Here is an 18,709-nt window from a genome sequence, read left to right as displayed (position 1 = left end):
AATACCTAATATGTGTACTTTTTTTTTATTTATGTAAGTTTTACACAATGATTTCATTTTTGAAACAAAAAAAATTATGTTTTAGTGTCTCCATAGTCTAAGAGCCATAGTTTTTTCAGTTTTTGGGTGATTATCTTAAGTAGGGTCTCATTTTTTGCGGGATGAGATGACGGTTTGATTGCTACAATTTTGGCGTACATGCGACTTTTTTGATCACTTTTATTACCTTTTTTTGGGAAGTAAGGTGAGCAAAATTTCAATTTCATCATAGTTTTTTATTTTTTATTTTTATGGCGTTCACCGTTCGGGTAAAGTAACATGACCGTTTTATAGATCAGGTCGTTACGGATGCGGCGATACCAAACATGTGTAGGGAATGTTATTTTTTTAATTTTTAATCAGTGATAAATGTGTTTTTTGATTTTTACTTTTTTTTCACTTTTTTTCACTTTTTTTTTTACCCAGATCCACTTGGTTCTTGAAGATCCAGTGGGTCTGATGTCTGTATAATACAGTACAGTACAATATATATTGTTCTGTACTGTATTTTACTTACACTGAACAGATCTATGCTTTCAGCACAGATCTGTTCAGCACCATGGACAGCAGGACGCCTGAGAGGCGTCCTGTTGCCATGGGAACCTTCCCCGTCTGCTCAGAACTGCGCAGACGGGGAAGAGTAAGGATGGGATCTGGCGGGGGGCTGTCTGGGAGCTCTCTCCCTCTCCATCGGGGGGCTGCAAAGGCACAGCAGCCGCCCGATCGGAGAGGGAGGGAGCTCCCTCTTACTGTTAACTTTTTCCATACAGCGGTCCGTACGGACCGCTGTATGGAAAGGGTTAAACGGCTGACATCGCATTACCGATGTCAGCCGTTTATACCAGGGTGCCAGCAATGTGCTGGCACCCTGGTATACCCACTCTACACCAACGATTATTCAATGGGAGGCGGGCGGGGGATCGCGATCCCGCCTGCCGCACCGCCCGCCTCCCGCACCGCCCCCACCGCCCGCAACACCCCCCCTGCACCTCCCACCGGGCTAAAATCATTCAGAGGTGCAGGGGGGGGGGTGATAAAAATATATTTTCGGCACACTAAAGTTTCTGATCGCCTCGGTCAGGGACCACAGCGATCAGAAACAGCAGAAAGCGCAACAAACCGCAGGTCTGAATTGACCTGCGGTTTGTTGCGATCGCGGACATGGGGGGGTCACGGGACCCCCCCGCGCATTTAGCCGAGGTGCCTGCTCAATGATTTGAGCAGGCACCTTGTTCCGATCACAGCCGGCCGGGCGGCAGTGATCGGAACAACACATGACGTACCGGTACGTCCTGTGTCCTTAAGGACTCGGGAAACATGCCGTACCCATACGTCATGTGTCCTTAAGGGGTTAAAAAAGTACACAAAATCCTGCAGTTTCCGCACTGGCCACCAAGCCTAATAACAGGCGGCATTCTTGGTCTGTACATATCACTTTACTGTAGTTATCTGCTTATCATTACATGAAGATTAGCAATGATGGATATCACCTCTGTGTGTAGATAAGACAATATCCACCATTAACAATAGGTGAAATCACAGCTTATCTACTCCCTCCTGACCTCTGCACAGGTCACAGAGCATGCCTAGAAAACCCTACCAGAGATGTCAACGAGTCGGCTCCTGTTCATTGTGTCTATGGCCAATGTTGGCTGCTGGAAAGCATCTCTCTAAATGCTGTTTAGAACCCAGGCAAGACTGCAGCCCCACAATCATGTTCTAAACTTACAATGAGAAAATCTGTAAATCAGAAAATAAAAACAGCTCGGAAAAAAGGATATGTGTTGCTATCTGGTTTTAACTGGCAGAAAGAGATTCCCTTTAATCACCATAGCCATTAGGAAACATTTAAGGTCTTTTTATATGGGCCATCATCGGAATAAAAATTCAGGAGAATGTTCGTTCAGCCGAATACTGCTGTGTGCAAACATGCTGCCCATTACCTGGCTCGTTTAATCAGTGTTCACATCAGTCCCATGCTGTGAAATGAAAAGTGGGGATTAATGATCATATTAGGGTACTTTCACACTAGCGTTTTTCTTTTCCGGCATAGAGTTCCATCCTAGGGGCTCAATACCAGAAAAGAACTGATCAGGTATATCCTCATACATTCTGAATGGAGAGCAATCCGTTCAGGATGCATCAGTTCAGTCTTTGACTGATCAGCACAGAGATAAAACCGCAGCATGCTACGGTTTTATCTCGGGCTCCAAAAAACTGAACACTTGCCGGAATGCCCTATCCGGCTATTTTTTTTTTTTTACATAGGAATGTATTAGTGCCGGATCCGGCATTCAAAATACTGGAATGCCGGATCAGTTTTTGAAAGAACAAAATGCCGGATCCATTTTTCTCCACACCGGAGAAAGACAGATCCAGCATTTTAATGCATTTGTAATGCATCCTGATCAGTCTTAAAATGCCATCAGTTGTCATACGTTTTGACGGATTCAGCAGGCAGCTCCAGCGACGGAACTGCCTGCCGGATTCCTCTGCCGCCAGTGCGAAAGTACCCTAAGCGATCGTTTATTCCCATACTAACAATAATTGCTGCTTGTAAACGCAGCTTAAGGAGCACCAATCGACAAGCCGGTGCTCATTAATGCCTAGAGGAACCCCTACGTCCAGCCTCCCTCCACCCGAAATGGCTGCTTCTAGACAGATATGTCACATGCTAGATTTAGCAGGGGACATAGCTGCAAGTGCTATCAAATAGAACGGAACTATATATCGGTGCACGATTCACGGCAGGATACATGTGAATAATGCATGCCTGCTCTTTACAATCTTAATTATTTAAAAACTATTGCATTTCTTCTCCTGAAAATGTTCTTCTACAGCAATTTACTTTTTTTAAATAGTTTTCATAAGGCAGTGCTATGGCGCCACTGTGTGGGTAACTTTTGCATTTTATGTGCTTTTTGCGGATGCGAACACTAAAATTTCCACTCCTTTAGATGTATTCTATAGAGGTTTCTTCAGTACAGTACTAATGGAAGAGGTTAATTATTCAATGATTTAGATATTTCAGCCACTGCGCTTGCAGACAACAGCATACTTTCTACATGTGGAAGTATTATTTAATGAGTAATCAGGGATTAGCACAAAATAAACTTCAGCTATAAGCCCAATCATACCTGAAACACTCTGTCGACTTGAATCAGCATCCCCATTACTCGTGTTCGAGTTACTTGGTGGGCTATTGTCAACTCCTCCCAACAGAGGGCGCAAGTGACTTACAGAGACTTGCTCAATAAATGATGTTCCATACTTCCGAAAATACCACCATTCAAATATCTAAAAAGCAGGGCAAAAATATAAAGATATATATAACCATTACAGGATTACAGCATTCAGTTTGTGCAGTAAGACCATCACATTGCTAATTTCATCAGCTAATTTGACATTACATTTCATAAAGTAATAGAAATAAGCTTGGCTTTTGGATGAGGAGAAAAATGTAGCGTTTTCATGTGGTTTTCGAATGATTAGATAGTTGTAAGAAGATGTGTGAAACAGGACGGGTTTGCTCATTTGAAATCAGATTATGCTGCAATATTGTCACACTGTCCACATATTGTCCATTTCGTAGTTGACCATTCTCTTGGCTGTTAGGCCCCTTGCATCCCTGTTGGTACTCTGGATTCTTACGACAAGGAGAGGGGAAGGAGGTCTACAAGCACATTCTAATGCTAAAGATGCAACTGACAATAAGGCTGATTTCACATGGGCGATATTTCCATCTGGGTGCTGTCCGTTTTTAAAATAGACAGCATCCGTGCTGAACAATAACATATTAAAGTAATTTGTTTTTTTTCCACTGGTACATCATCACAAGGCATCTCCAATGACATCAGGTGCATGCGCAGTGAAGTGAGGTATACTGGCTTTAGCTTCATCTGCACGTGGTAAGATGCTGAAGGTGGCTTATGATGACATTTTTGCCCCTGGGATGTCACTCGAACCAGGAGGAGAACTCACTGAGGAGCATCTCTATGATTGCTTACAAGTCATCAGAATACATCATGCCCGTACCACATTATGCAGAATCACCCAGAATATAGAAGGGCTCTGTCAATCTATGAGCATCCTGGATAACAGGTTAGTGGCAGTTTAAGGGTGTAAATCCTCATATTAAAGTCACCAATCGTGAGGATACACAGAAAAGCAAAGTGACTTTTGAAAAGTTTCCAGGAACAGCGAGTTAGGGTACTTTCACACTAGCATTGTTAGAATCCGGCAAACCGTATGCAAACGGATATCTTTTTTTTTTCCGGATCAGTCTCGTCCGCTTTCAAACGGAATAACCAAACTGGTATTTACATTTTTTCAAAGATGAAAAGCTAAACTAGCTCCTCCTATATCCCGGCGCAGGCGCAGACCAGAAAACCAGATCCGGCGACGCAGCAATTTCCAGAACACTTGGTACCGGATCCGGCATTAATAAATCTCTGGATCCGGCAAGTGCGGTATTGTTCCGGGATTTTGGCTGGAAAAAATACTGCAGCAAGCTGCAGTATTTTGTCCGGTCAAATACCGTACAAGGGACGGAACGGAAGACATCCTGATGCATATTGGACGGATTGCTTTCCATTCAGAATGCATTAGGACAAAACTGATGCGTTTTTTTCCAGTATTGAGACCCTTTACCAGATTTCAATACGGGAAAAGAATAACGCTAGTGTGAAGGTACCCCTTGAAAAGCTTAAAGAGGACCTTTCATCGGTCCAAACATTGTGAACTAAGTATCATGACATATACAGCGGCGCCCGGGGATCTCACTGCACTTACTATTATCCCTGGGCGCCGCTCAGTTCTCCCGTTATGTCCTCTGGTATGTTCGGGGACTTGGTTATAGTAGGCGGAGTCTGCCCTTGTTCTGCTGGGCGTCTCCTTCTCCTAGGCTGTAGCCCTGGCCAATTGCATCGCAGAGCTCACAGCCTGGGAGAAAAAACCTCCCAGGCTGTGAGCTCTGCGCTGCGATTGGCCAGCGCTACAGTCTAGGAGAAGGAGACGCCCAGCAGAACAAGGGCAGACTCCGCCTACTATAACCAAGTTCCCTAAGTCTCCGCCTACTATAACCAAGTCCCCGAACATACCGGAGGACATAACGGGAGGACGGAGCGCCGCCCAGGGATAATAGTAAGTGCAGTGAGATCCCTGGGCGCCGCTGTATATGTCATGATACTTAGTTCACAATGTTTGGACCGATGAAAGGTCCTCTTTAAGCATGGTATCATCATTCAAGACTTTAATGAAGCCTTGTTCTTCATGTTTTGCATCTGCACTCCTGGTACTAAGATGGCTGGAAATAATTTACTTCACTTCTAGAGCCCATTCTAGATATCAGCTGTTTTTGTAAAATCATTTCCAATACTGCAGCCATATAAAATACACATACCACGAGTCTCAAAATAATGCTAGAATAAGCTAGAATAAGCTAGGGTTTCTCCATCAAATATCACAATCCTCCACTAATGAACAATTCAGCATATATAAAAGACACGTGGCAGAGAATGAGAAGTCATACAAATAAATGCATAGGATAACAGTGGTCCGTGTGTCCACAAAATTCATATATAATAAAGCACAACAAGAGAAAATCAATACATGCTGGAGCAGTAAATAGTCGTATGAGCGGTAAATAGTAAGGGACTACGGACAAGTACCAATTCATACAAAAACAAAATCAGTCATGGTCATGCAAAAAACATTCGCCAAAGACCCTTAATAGTACATGCATACTATGTGGCTCCCCAACCACTAAAGAAGGATGTCACACAAAGAACTATATCCCAGCCCCAACACATGTCTCATGTGACCAGCTGCATTGTTGTGCATCTCCCTTGCACTGGGCACTTCACCATCCAGTAACTTATTGGACATACAGACTAAAACGGCAATAACTGGGTGCGCTCCTTAGGCTACTTTCACACTAGTGTTTTAGTTTTCCGGTATCGATATCAGTCATAGGGTCTCAATACCGGAAAAAAATGCTTCCGTTTTGTTCCCATTCATTGTCAATAGGGACAAAACTGAACAGAACGGAGTGCTCCAAAATGCATTCCGCTTCGTTTAGTTGCGTTCCCAAACCGGAGAGCAAACCGCAATATGTTGTATTTTGCTTTCCGTCCTGGGAAAAACGTTTTCTCTGACACAATCGAAAACGGATCCGTCCCCCATTGATTTTCAATGGAGTTCATGACGAATCCATCTTGGCTACATTAAAGATAATACAACCAGATCCGTACATAATTGATGCAGACGGTTGTATTATCAGTAACGGAAGCGTTTTTGCTGAGCCCTGCCGGATCCAGTAAAATCGCTAGTGTGGAAGTAGCCTTACCATGGCTTTCTACTAATGGTAAAATATATTCCAGTTACAGAACAGTTCTATCCTCATCATGTGGATACGACACACAAGCTCTTGAGCTTCACATTACATGTGTCTTCCAATGATGCTATTTTTGGTTTTCTCAAGTTATAAAGCAGCGAGAATGTTATCAGGGGAATTGTCCTGCCCTGATCCTGCTGACAGCCACAGATCTATTTCGGTCTTATCTGAATTGTATTAGGAACTAATGGCTTGTTCCTTGATAACATTAGCAGATGCCTGATTTTAAAGCCAAAAAACTTGTGTTAGGCTAGGTCCACATCTGCGCTTTTAACCCTGGCAGTCTTTTCCGGACGGAGGAACAGACTACCAGAGTTTACTGTATCAGACACTGATACCACCATGCACCGCCAGATCGCTATTCACTGTATATATGCTAACCGCATTCTGGCATATATGCCGGCTTTTAGCCGGACAAAAAAATGCTGCGTGTAGTATTTTTTGTCCAGCCAAAAGCATGTCCGTTCCGCTGCCGAAATTAAAAGCGCAGATGTGATCTTAGCCTTATTTTAATTGAAATCATGTACATGATCTGCGGAGTCATGATTTATAGCATATGTCTCATCTATGTATATAGCCAAGATGGCTGCAGTGTGGCTCCAGGCTAGTCAGGCAAATACCAAATATGTTTCCAAGAATCAGCAAGAGAATAATTGGGGCAGATTTACTAATACTGTCTAAGGGTCCATTCACACATCTGCAAAATGGGTCCGCATCCGTTTCGCAATTTTGCGGAACAGGTCCGGACCCATTAATTTTCAACGGGGCCACAAAAGATGCGGACAGCACACCGTGTGCTGTCCGCATCTGCACTTCTGTTCCGTGGCCCCGCAAAAAAAATAAAAATAGAACACGAACACGTTTTATTCTTGTCCGCAGCCACGAACAAGAAAAGGCATATCTATTATAGCTCCGGCCATATGCGGTCCGCAAAATGCGGAACGCACATGGCCAGTGTCAGAGTTTCAATTTGCGGACAGCAAAACAGTTGCGGACGTGTGAATGCCACCTCAAAGTAAAACAGTAATCTAAAAGTCCTTTTACACGGGCTGTGTCGTCAAGCAATTATCGGGAACGAACCAGACGTTCCCAATAATTGCCTGATCGTCAGTGGAGAGGAAGACTGCATTCACATGCCACAATCTTCTATGTATGGGGACAGGCAATCACTACACCGATCGTTTGTCCCCATACAGAACCAATGTTCCTGGGCAGAACGATGAATGATAATTTGCTCATTCATCGGGTGAATGTCGATACCTTTTACACAGGCCAATTATCGGGAACGTGCATTTATACAAACACCCTGATAATGTGCCTAATTATCTGTCTCTGTAACAGAACCATTAGAGTAGATGGTCTTAAACTGCACCAGATTTATCACAGTGGCTGATGCTGGATGACAAATCTGTCACAGCTTTAGACTGTCTAGTCTAAAGGTCCATTCACACAAGCCACTAATTGTTTAAGCGATTAGGCTACATTCACACAAACGTATTTGTTTCTGTGTTTGTTCCGGGGTTTTTTTGCGGATAGGATGCAGACCCATTCATTTCAATGGGTCCGCAAAAAATGCGGACAGCACACCGTGTGCTATCCACATCCGTATGTCCGTTCTGTAGCCCCGCAAAAAAAAAAACATGTCCTATTCTTGTCTGTTTTGCGGACAAGAATAGGCATTGTTACAATGGATCCATATACAAAAACGCATGCCATACGGACATCCGTTTTTTTTTGCGGACCGCAAAACATATACAGGGATCTAGCCAATAGAATGTAAATGGTGGACGGGCATTAAAACTGAACTGAAGTCTAGTATAACACGTCTTAAGCATCATGCAGACGTCCATGTCAGTTTTGGATCAGTGGTAACACGGACCAGGTTCAATCCGTGTTTTCTCCAGTGACAGATCCGTGTTGGGTCTGTTTTTTGCTGTCCGTGTTGCATCCGTGTTTCACTAACACTCAACAGCTGAATTTTTTTTTTCAAAGAATCTCTTGTTAATGATCCGTGAAACACGGATACAACACGGATGGCATCCGTGGTTTTCACGGACCCATAGACTATAATGGGCGTGATGGATAGAGCATGCATCCGTGGTTAAAAAAAAAAAAAACGGACCCACGGACTGTGCTGAAACACTGATGTGTGAATACACACATTAAAATGAATAGGGACAAGTTCTGTCTGTGAAACACTGACGTCTGCACGAGGCGTTCTAATAAGCCATCTCATCTACACACCCAACAACTCCTATTTACTATAAACAATATGGCAGAGACTAACAATTACTTTTAATATTTGATTCAAGGGTTTTCAGAATAAACATTAATTGCTGCATGTAAACTAGATGATTATAGTGCTGACTATATCTCTTTGATCGATTATCGGCTCGTATAAACAGACCTTTAGTTTATCTATAAGTTGGCCAACATTTTGTCACGTGGTGGACCAATTAAGCTACGCCCGCTTTTCTGCTGCATTTTTAATAGTAGGTCTGCCCCAATGTGTTCATGCCCCTGTATTCACCACTTGCCTTGTCTTCTCCAATGGTGATCTCCTACTGCGTATACAGTTAAACAGAGAGGGAATGCTACAATTCTCCTAAACGGCTGCGTGCAAGTTTTTGGTAGACAGCAGTGAAAAACCATGGAGAGAAACTGGTGGTATTTTGTAATGGCACTGTCATGGCTGGCACGGGATTGCTGCCACTCCTGTGTAAGTGTTATATGGTACTTGTGTGGGCGCTACTATATTAGAGTGTAACCTTCATTCTTGTATTTATTTTTGGAATGTATAGGGGTAGGGATAGTGACCATTTTTGTAATATACTTTAATTACTGAAATTGTACATTTCTATTACAAAAATAGCTCTAAAGTGGCCCCTTTTGAGCACCTCTGTCTTCTGTTTATATAACTGTAGAGATTTGCTCCACACTGACTGTTATATAAACAGAGGAGCGTTGCTAAGGCTCAAAATGGGCCACTTTAGAGCTATTTTTGTAATAGAAATGTACAATTGCAGTATTTAAAGTATATTACAAAAATGGTCAGTATCACTGCCCCTACACATTACAAAACAAAAAAAGAATGACAGTTACACTTCAAACAATGCTGGGGTGCCGTCGCCATCACTTGCCTTGGGTACTCAGTCTCAAACTTTGCTGTGGCACGTTCATCGACAGATTTCTGAGCAGCAGGTAGGTAGCCCTTATTAGGGCAGTGATACACAATATTTTCACCTTTTAGTACCTCACTCACATGAACAGTAGCAAAGAGTCATTGAATAAAAAGTGATGAGTATTGAAGGCATTGCTTTCACAGAGAAGCCATGGACACATTACAAATACTGACCTTGCGTCAACCATAACCATTTGGAAGCCTGGGGCAAAAGCCGCAGGAAACAAATGTGCTGTCTGCAGTTTTGCATAATATATTTTATTGCCGGGAAGCGCTCAGATCTTTTAATAGACGATCCCTACTTTGTTTAGTAATACGCCACTAGGCAAATGAAATATCGATTTCAATCCACCGTGGGTCCAGTCAGTGCAACAGAAGAAGGTGTAGAGTAATCATCACATACTGTAGCTATTTGCAGTACAAAATATCCCTCACCAGAGAAAATAAAACAATTAGGTGTCTTCCCCCGCAGGGATGGCTCATTACTGACTCTGCTCTTCTTTGGGGAGAGGTCTATTTTGCTGCAAATATCCACAGAGAATCAATTAAACAGCCATCCTCCTTATGCCTAGCAGCGCAGGTCTATGCATTTCACTATGCACAAGGGTCTTTAACATAACATGCCTTCATAGATCTCTGGGATTCATTCACACAAAATGACTTACAGTATGCAACGACTTGGTTTGGAAGAAGAGAAGACCCTGTACTGGGTTCCCAGGGACCATCAATGGATGATCCTGGAATGATACTGTGTTTGGCTTTTAAAGGTCCAACTTAAAAATTATACTGTCACCTCACCTCGCTCATTGCTTATCCTTTCCCTATGGCCTCATGCACACGACAGTTCTGTGTTTTGCGGTCCACAAATTGCGGATCCGCAAAACACGGATGGCGTCTGTGTGCGTTCCGCAATTTGTTGAACGGCATGGACAGCCATTGATATAACTGCCTATTCTTGTTTGCAAAACGGACAAGAATAAAATGTTTTGTTTTTTTGCGGACAGCACACGGAGTGCTGTCCGCATATTTTGCGGCCCCAATGAAGTGAATGGGTCCGCATCCAAGCCGCAAAAACTGTGGCTCGGATGCGGACCAAAACAACGGTCGTGTGCATGAGGCCTATGTCAGATAGTATTACTTTTCCTATCCATGTGTACCATCCATCTCTCTCTTGGTCTCTGTCGCCATGCCCCATCAAATATCCATCTTATGTGTAACACCTACGGCCTGACGACAACATTTCCTGGACCAAATGCGGTTCATGTGAGCCGAACTCACTGTTTCATAGTGATCTATGATGTAGTGAGCTGGGGCCAGAAGAGCCACTGTTGGTCTGGGAAATGCAGCCACCACACAGATCGCATTTAATGGGCTACACACCACAGTGTGAAAGCAGCCTTAAATAGTATCTGCAGTTATCTGAAGTGGCGCAGAGTGAACTATTAAAGTACTTTTTTTTGCTATGAAAATAGTGTGAAGTCTGCAAAGATAAATACTGAACAGACTAAAGCTGGCCATACACATTATGTAAGTGTCAACTAAATGTTGTGGCCAAAGGTTTTGAGACTTCAGTTTTTATGGTGGCAATTTGCATTAAGAGTGATCAGATGAATTGAAATTATTGAATTCATTCCTTGCCATGAAAATTAAGTTAATCCCAAAAACCCAATTTCCATGGCATTTCAGTCCTGCCACAAAATGATAGCTAACATCATTTAAAATATCTTCTTGTTAAATCAAGAGAAAGTGTTAACAAGGAAGCTGATATCACTCCGGCTGGCTGCTTTAAAAGGGGGGATGGTGGTGCTTGAAATCATTGTCTTCTTCTGTTAACCATGGTTACCTCCAAGGAAACATGTGCAGTCATTATTGCTTTACATCAAAAGGGCTTCACAGGCAAGGAAATTGCTGCTTGTAAGATTGCACCTAAATCAACCATTTATCGAATCACCAAGAAGGCTACAGGGTGCCCAAAAAGTCCAGCAAGTGCCATGACCATCTCCTAAATAAGGATTCAGCTGTGGGACTGGTGTAAAATTATGTTCTCTGATGAAGCCCCCTTCAGACTGTTTGGGATATATGAAAAAATGAGCGCTACCATGAGTTCGGTGTTATGCCAACAGCAAAGCATTCTAAGACCATTCATGTGAGGGGCTGATTTGCATCCAAGGGAATGGGCACTCACAATTTTGCCTAAGAACATTGGCATCAAAACATCCTCCAAGAGCAACTTCTCTCAACGATCAGGTGCAATTTGGTGATGAACAATGCTTTTTCCAGCATGATGGAGCACCATGTCACAAGGTAAAGTGATAACCAAGTGGCTGGATGAACAAAACATTGAAATTTTGGGTCCATTGCCAGGAAACTGCACAGATTACAATTCCATTAAGAACCTGTGGTCAATCCTCAAAAAGCAGATGGACAAAGTCAGGATTTGGTCCGGAAGCTGCAATCCAGAATGCCAGGGCGAACTGTGGAAGTGTTGAAAAAGAAGGGTCAACGCTGTAAATATGTAGTCGTTATAATTTCTTCCTGAAGCATATAGCAGCAGTTTATTCCCTTGTTCCATAAAAAAATATATATATAATGGAATTTGGATGACAAGATGTCGGCTGGTATATGACCATCTTAAGCAGAGGAACAATCATGAGCATAAGCATTGTGTCACAACATATTAGTATCAGAATACTCATGGACCTGAAAAGGGTTCCCCACCTCGGACACTCCTTGTAATGGGTCTCTTTACAATACACTAGTCACAAAGTTTCTCCCTGCAATTAGCTGTAATCTATGGGAAGACCTGGCGACAAGCGTTCAATTTCCCAGCAGGTCCGCCACAGGGAAATCTAAGCATTAGGCCGCAATTGCGGTCCCCAATGCATGGGCAACATCCGTGCAGCGGGCCGGACCCATTCAACTTGAATAGGTCCGTGGTCTGTCCGCACCGTAAAAAAATATGACATGTCATATTTATTTGCGGTGCGGAACAACGGAAAAAAACACCACGGAAGCACTCCATAGTGCTTCCGGTGTTCCGTTCCGTGACTCTGTTCCGCATCTCTGGAATTGCGGATCCATTCAAGTGAATAGGCTACATGCACACGAACGTATTTTGTTTCCGTGTCCATTAGGTTTTTTTTGCGGATAGGATGCGGACCCATTCATTTCGTGTGCTGTCTGCATCAGTATGTCCGTTCCGTAGCCCCGCAAAAAAAAAAAAAAAAACATCTCCTATTCTTGTCCGTTTTGCGGACAAGGATAGGCATTGTTACAATGGATCCGCAAAGAAATCAACAAAACAGATGACACTTTTTTTTGCGGCGGACAACAAAACACATACGGTCATGTGCATGTAGCCTTAGGCCTATTGCACACGACCATATGGCTTTTTCAGTATTTTGCGGTCCACAAAAAAACTGATCCGCAAAAAATACGGATGACATGCGTTCCGTTTTTTGCGGAACGGAACAGCTGGCCCCTGATAGAACAGTACTAGCCTTGTCCGTTATGCGGACAATAACAGGACATGTTCTATCTTTGAACGGAACAACGGAAAGCATACGGAGTACCTTCCGTTTTTTTTGCGGCTCCATTGAAATAAATGGTTCCGTATACGGAACGCAAGAAACGGAACGTAAACAGAAAAAAAAAAACGTTTGTGTGCAAGAGGCCTTACACTGGTCCCATTTCCACATCAGTGGGTTGTCTGTGTGATGCAGGACTGGTCCTCCAAAGAATGATTCTCTTCTTAGTGACGCTGTGCACTTTTAACTCAGAATATCCTAATATGGTATATAAAAATGGGTTTTCTAAATTAGACATCTTGTACATTCTGGTTCTCCAATTATAAGCTCAATTGAGGTCTATGGACAGGAAGCGCTGTAAAAACACTCTCCTACAGCATCTTATTTCTTGGAAAAGATACCCCACGGGGTCCAAAATGGGCAAAAGGCACAACAAACAAAAAGTTATATGCATTTTGAGTTTCATGCGGACTATCAGCAAAAAATTTGGCTACTGCATCTTCACATAGAAAAATTGAACTGGGAAAAGTTGCAGATATTTGACCTAAATTGAATTTGTGACGTCCGCCTTTTTAGTAAAGTTTTTTTTACCTTACTCTTTCTTCTTTGTTGTGACTATAAAAGACGTTTACATGCAAGACTTTCATAACTGGCCTATGATTTGTTCTTCAAAGAGGCAAGGACACAGTCAAACTAGCAGACTGGTGCAATGTTCTTTGATAGGAGACCAGTAATCTCTATAGGAGTATATTTCCGCCTAAGTAACATAGTACCAATGCTCTAATGAAGACTGATCACAGAGTAGGATGGAGGAAAGAGTGACGCATGACCACATCCATCCTCAGAGATCTGTCTTCTTTAGCCCCACATGCAAAGTTGGGTGCATCATTCCTCAGACATCAGTGATCACAGAAGAATTTTTCGAGCCCTATTAATCTAAAGAATCCAAGGTACGATGGCACTTAAAAGTAACAGCCCTATGCAAGCAGCAGAAAAGATAATCTGTTTGTCACATGCTATTTAGTAAATACTATGGGGATTATTATTTAATACCAGCGGTTTCCATGCCTGCTAGAGGAAGAGCTAAAGTTTAGTAGACACGCAGGCCTCTACATAAGTTTGGCGCTTCATCCAGCAGGCCGTGGGACACTACGCCAGCTCCCTCGCTGACATAGATTCAAGCTATTTTCCACGCCATAAACTGCTGTGGAAAATAATGAGACGAGCCTGCCCGCTCCCCCGACCGAACCACGTCTCCTTTTCTTGGCAAAGTGGCGTTAGCGGGGGAAATGCCACAAATTTTACTGAACAAATGGTGTGTGACAAGATTTGTAAACTATATATTAATAACTGTCCCTCTATATCTTTATTAAAACAAGTCCTCACAACAGCTAGGAAAAATACATTATATGTGCCTAAGAACGGAAACGAGCCTCATTTTCTACTGCAAAGCAGTCAGCAGACAACATGGTAGAGACATAAAAGCATCTCAATCGTCATACAAATACAAAGGAAATATGGTTCTGTAAAACTAAATTCCATTAGTAAAACTCTGACAAAATGAATGTTCCTAAAACACAGCAAAATGTGATGAATTCTATATGGGATTAAAGTGTTTGTCCCGGCTACAGATATAAATGACCTATCCGCGGGGTAGGTTCTCAATATCAGACTGGTTGGGTTCCAACAACCAGCACCCCCGCTGAGCAGCTGTTTTAGGCAGTCCTGGTGTCAGAAACTAGATCAGGGATGGCCAACCTGCGGCTCTCCAGCTTTTGCAAAACTACAATTTCCAGCATGGCTATCAGCCTACAGCAGGGCATGGTGGGGATTGTAGTTTTACAACAGCTGGAGGGCCGCAGGTTGAGCATCCCTGGTGGGGATTGTAGTTTTACAACAGCTGGAGGGCCGCAGGTTGAGCATCCCTGGCCTACAGCTATCAGCCTACAGCAGGGCATGGTGGGGATTGTAGTTTTACAACAGCTGGAGGGCCGCAGGTTGAGCATCCCTGGCCTACAGCTATCAGCCTACAGCAGGGCATGGTGGGGATTGTAGTTTTACAACAGCTGGAGGGCCGCAGGTTGAGCATCCCTGGCCTACAGCTATCAGCCTACAGCAGGGCATGGTGGGGATTGTAGTTTTACAACAACTGGAGGGCCGCAGGTTGAGCATCCCTGGCCTACAGCAAGGGCATGGTGGGGATTGTAGTTTTACAACAGCTGGAGGGCCGCAGATTGAGCATCCCTGGCCTACAGCTATCAGCCTACAGCAGGGCATGGTGGGGATTGTAGTTTGACAAAAACTGGAGGGCCGCAGGTTGAGCATCCCTGGCCTACAGCAGGGCATGGTGGGGATTGTAGTTTTACAACAGATGGAGAGCCCCAGGTTGAGCATCCCTGGCCTACAGCTATCAGCCTACAGCAGGGCATGGTGGGGATTGTAGTTTTACAACAGATGGAGAGCCCCAGGTTGAGCATCCCTGGCCTACAGCTATCAGCCTACAGCAGGGCATGGTGGGGATTGTAGTTTTACAACAGCTGGAGGGCCGCAGGTTGAGCATCCCTGGCCTACAGCAAGGGCATGGTGGGGATTGTAGTTTTACAACAGCTGGAGGGCCGCAGGTTGAGCATCCCTGGCCTACAGCTATCAGCCTACAGCAGGGCATGGTGGGGATTGTAGTTTTACAACAGCTGGAGAGCCCCAGGTTGGCCATCCCTGAACTAGATCGTGTTTAGTGGTCATGCCTGGGGTTCTTCAGATCAGCTCCTATTCCAATGAATTTGAGCTGAGCTGGAGTATGCCAGTGCCAGAAACTTTACAGTGTACGGAGTCTTCTGCTTCCACTTCATACACTGTAGAGTTTCCAGCTCTGCGGTTGCCCAAAACAGCTTATTGGTGGGGGTACCGAGAATCAAACCCCCACTGATCTAATATTGATGACCTATTCTCTGAGGATGGGTCATCCACATCTATAGCCCAGACAACTCCTTTAAATAATGTTCCATGGTCCTAGACCATGTGCTTTTAAGCAGGTCGTGGAGCTCCAAATCACTTCTGTTACTACACACTAGTTCCTGCAGAACCTATTCCTGATGCACAAGGATGGACTTATGTTCAAAAAGATCTAAGGTATATTAATTAAGCTGCAGCTGCTCAAGAACCTCTTTTGTAAGACAGGTGCAGCACTTCAGGTTAGAAGCAGGAACTTTCTGTGGAAGACACTTGTGACAGACTGCTTCTGCCAGAAGGAATAAGCAGTCCCTTAGGCTACGTTCACACTAGCGTTTTTGCTGGATCCGGCAGGGTTCAGCAAAAACGCTTCAGTTACTGATAATACAACAGTCTGCATCCGTTATGAACGGATCCGTTTGTATTATCTTTAACATTGCTAAAACTGATCCGTTTTAAACTCCATTGAAAGTCAATGGAGGACGGATCAGTTTTCTATTGTGGCAGAGAAAACGTTTTTCCCAGGACGGAAAACAAAATACAACATGTTGCGGTTTGCTCTCCGTTCTGGGAACGCAAAGGAATACATTTTGGAGCATTCCGTTCAGTTTTGTCCCCATTGACAATGAATGGGGACAAAACTGTAGCGGTTTTTTTCCGGTATTGAGTCCCTATGACGGAACTCAATACCGGAATACTTTAACGCTAGTGTAAAAGTACCCCTAGTAGTGCCATTCAATGTAAGGTCACATAGTGAGCAGTGATGGTCAGTTCGCAGTGTTCGCCAGCAAACACATGCGGGCTGCCATCTTTAGTAAGGTACACTCACCCGTCCGGTGATGTACAGGTAAGCCCTTATCTGTGCCTGTGCCGGGAGCCGATCTGAAATTAAATGCAGTCACCGGGAGCAGGCAGTTCCGAGAACAGCCGCTGGGGGCCTTCATCGGGCTGTTCTCGGAACTGCCTGCTCCCGATGACTGCATTTAATTTCAGACCGGCTCCCGGCACAGGTTTACAGGCTTACCTGTGCATCGCCGGACGGGTGAGTCTACCTTACTAAAGATGGCAGCCCGCATGTGTTCGCTGGCGAACACTGCGAACTGACCATCACTGGTAGTGACCACAATGTGGCCTAAAACGGCCCCGACATGTTTTACTGCTAACTGGCGCTGTTTTCCAACAGACTCTTAATGGCCATGCCATTTTGTATTTAAACAGTTTTAGGGCTCGTTTAGACGACTGTATGTGATTTGCGGATCCGCAAAATACGGATGCCAATCCTGTGTGTTCCGCATTGTATGGAACGGAATGGCCAGCCCTATGATAGACATGCCTATTCTTCTCCGCAATTAAGGACAAGAGTAGGACACCCGGTATCTTTTGTGGGGCTACGGAGCGGACGTACAGTTGCGGACAGCACACAGTGCAGAACGGATGCAGACTTAAATATACGGTCGTGTGAATGGGCCCTTACTCTACAAAACCAATTTGCATAGGAGCTCACTCTTCGCTCAAACTGATCACACCATTATTATTTCCAGGCTTCTCAATGCATGATGTGTGGGTGGTCGGTGGTGTACTCCTGCACATCTTTCATCGATTGTTTTGTGAGGAAAACAGGATTTAAAAGGGGTAGTCCTATCTAGTACTGTATGCTATAACATTATGATTAGTGGGGGTCCAGCTCAGGGATCTACACTGATCACAAGAACAAAGGAAAAAGAGTCCCTTTGGTTTATCTTGGAAATGTCACTGTGAAGGGAAACTGACGGCACAGTAGTGCTCAGCCACTTAACAGTCGGAACAGTTAGTATTGTAGAAAAAGCCCTTAAAGAGAGGTGTCACTTTGCGATCATAGATACTTTAGCTATAGAACTATATTACAATTTAAAAATCTTTGTGTACTCACCAAAATAAGTCCCGAGATGAGGGAGGATGTGCCGGTCAGAGCAACGTAAAATTTAGGTGTTAGTGTGTTCAAAAACATACTCACTAAAAGAGAAAAAATATGACATTTAATCAAAAAAAATGTACAAATGTGTCTGTATGATTAGAGTAGCCACGTGTCAATGCCAAATTAAAAACATGCTACTAATTGACCATGTATATATTGTTCCTATATCTACTATTCTGGATGTCCGGTGACAAACAAGCTGAAGTTACTTTCCAGAAAGTAATGAAAAAAGAGATACAACCATCTGTAACATATATTCCATGCAGTTACATTACAGTGAAAAATACCAACTACATGAAAGAACACAAAGTGATCTAATAAATTGGACAGTACAATTTTATAGTAAATTATTCTTTACATCAACGTTGCATATATTTGGCCGCCCAAGGTTTCTAATGTATGAATGGAATGGAGATAACAGAGCCCGACTTCCTTTAAATCCAATCTATGCAGTCAGTGATAAACACCGCATAATACCAAGTGACACATAAAAGGTCATACCTTGAGTAGGGAGAAAGCAAACATATTAAAAATGAATATATGTGATGTGTAAAATGCAATGGTATCTGTAGGCACAGGGGTCCAGAGGGTAAGCTATCACCTTAAAAGGAACACCCCACAAACAATTGAATGCATTTCATAGCTCACCATTACTGGTGAAGTGT

At 43.6% G+C, this 18,709-nt stretch overlaps 1 protein-coding gene across 3 annotated transcripts in view; it reads right to left on the bottom strand.

Annotated features, from left to right (window-relative positions):
* ST7 (suppression of tumorigenicity 7) overlaps positions 1-18,709 on the bottom strand; it is a 152,218-nt gene that overhangs the window by 59,373 nt on the left and 74,136 nt on the right. For 2 of the 3 annotated variants that reach the window (XM_040411413.1, XM_040411423.1), the window contains exons 2-3: positions 18,000-18,082; positions 3,177-3,336 (exon numbers count right to left, since the gene is read on the bottom strand). In XM_040411413.1, the coding sequence (XP_040267347.1) occupies positions 3,177-3,336; positions 18,000-18,082 (243 nt within the window). The remainder of the gene's footprint in view (positions 1-3,176; positions 3,337-17,999; positions 18,083-18,709) is intronic. The other variant, XM_040411432.1, reaches the window with a different exon arrangement.

The sequence above is a fragment of the Bufo bufo genome, chromosome 1 (assembly GCF_905171765.1).
Source record: "Bufo bufo chromosome 1, aBufBuf1.1, whole genome shotgun sequence".
In the NCBI taxonomy this organism is placed as follows: domain Eukaryota; kingdom Metazoa; phylum Chordata; class Amphibia; order Anura; family Bufonidae; genus Bufo; species Bufo bufo.
The sequence above is the reverse complement of the archived record's forward strand: the minus strand, read 5'-3'. Positions and strand labels throughout refer to the sequence as shown.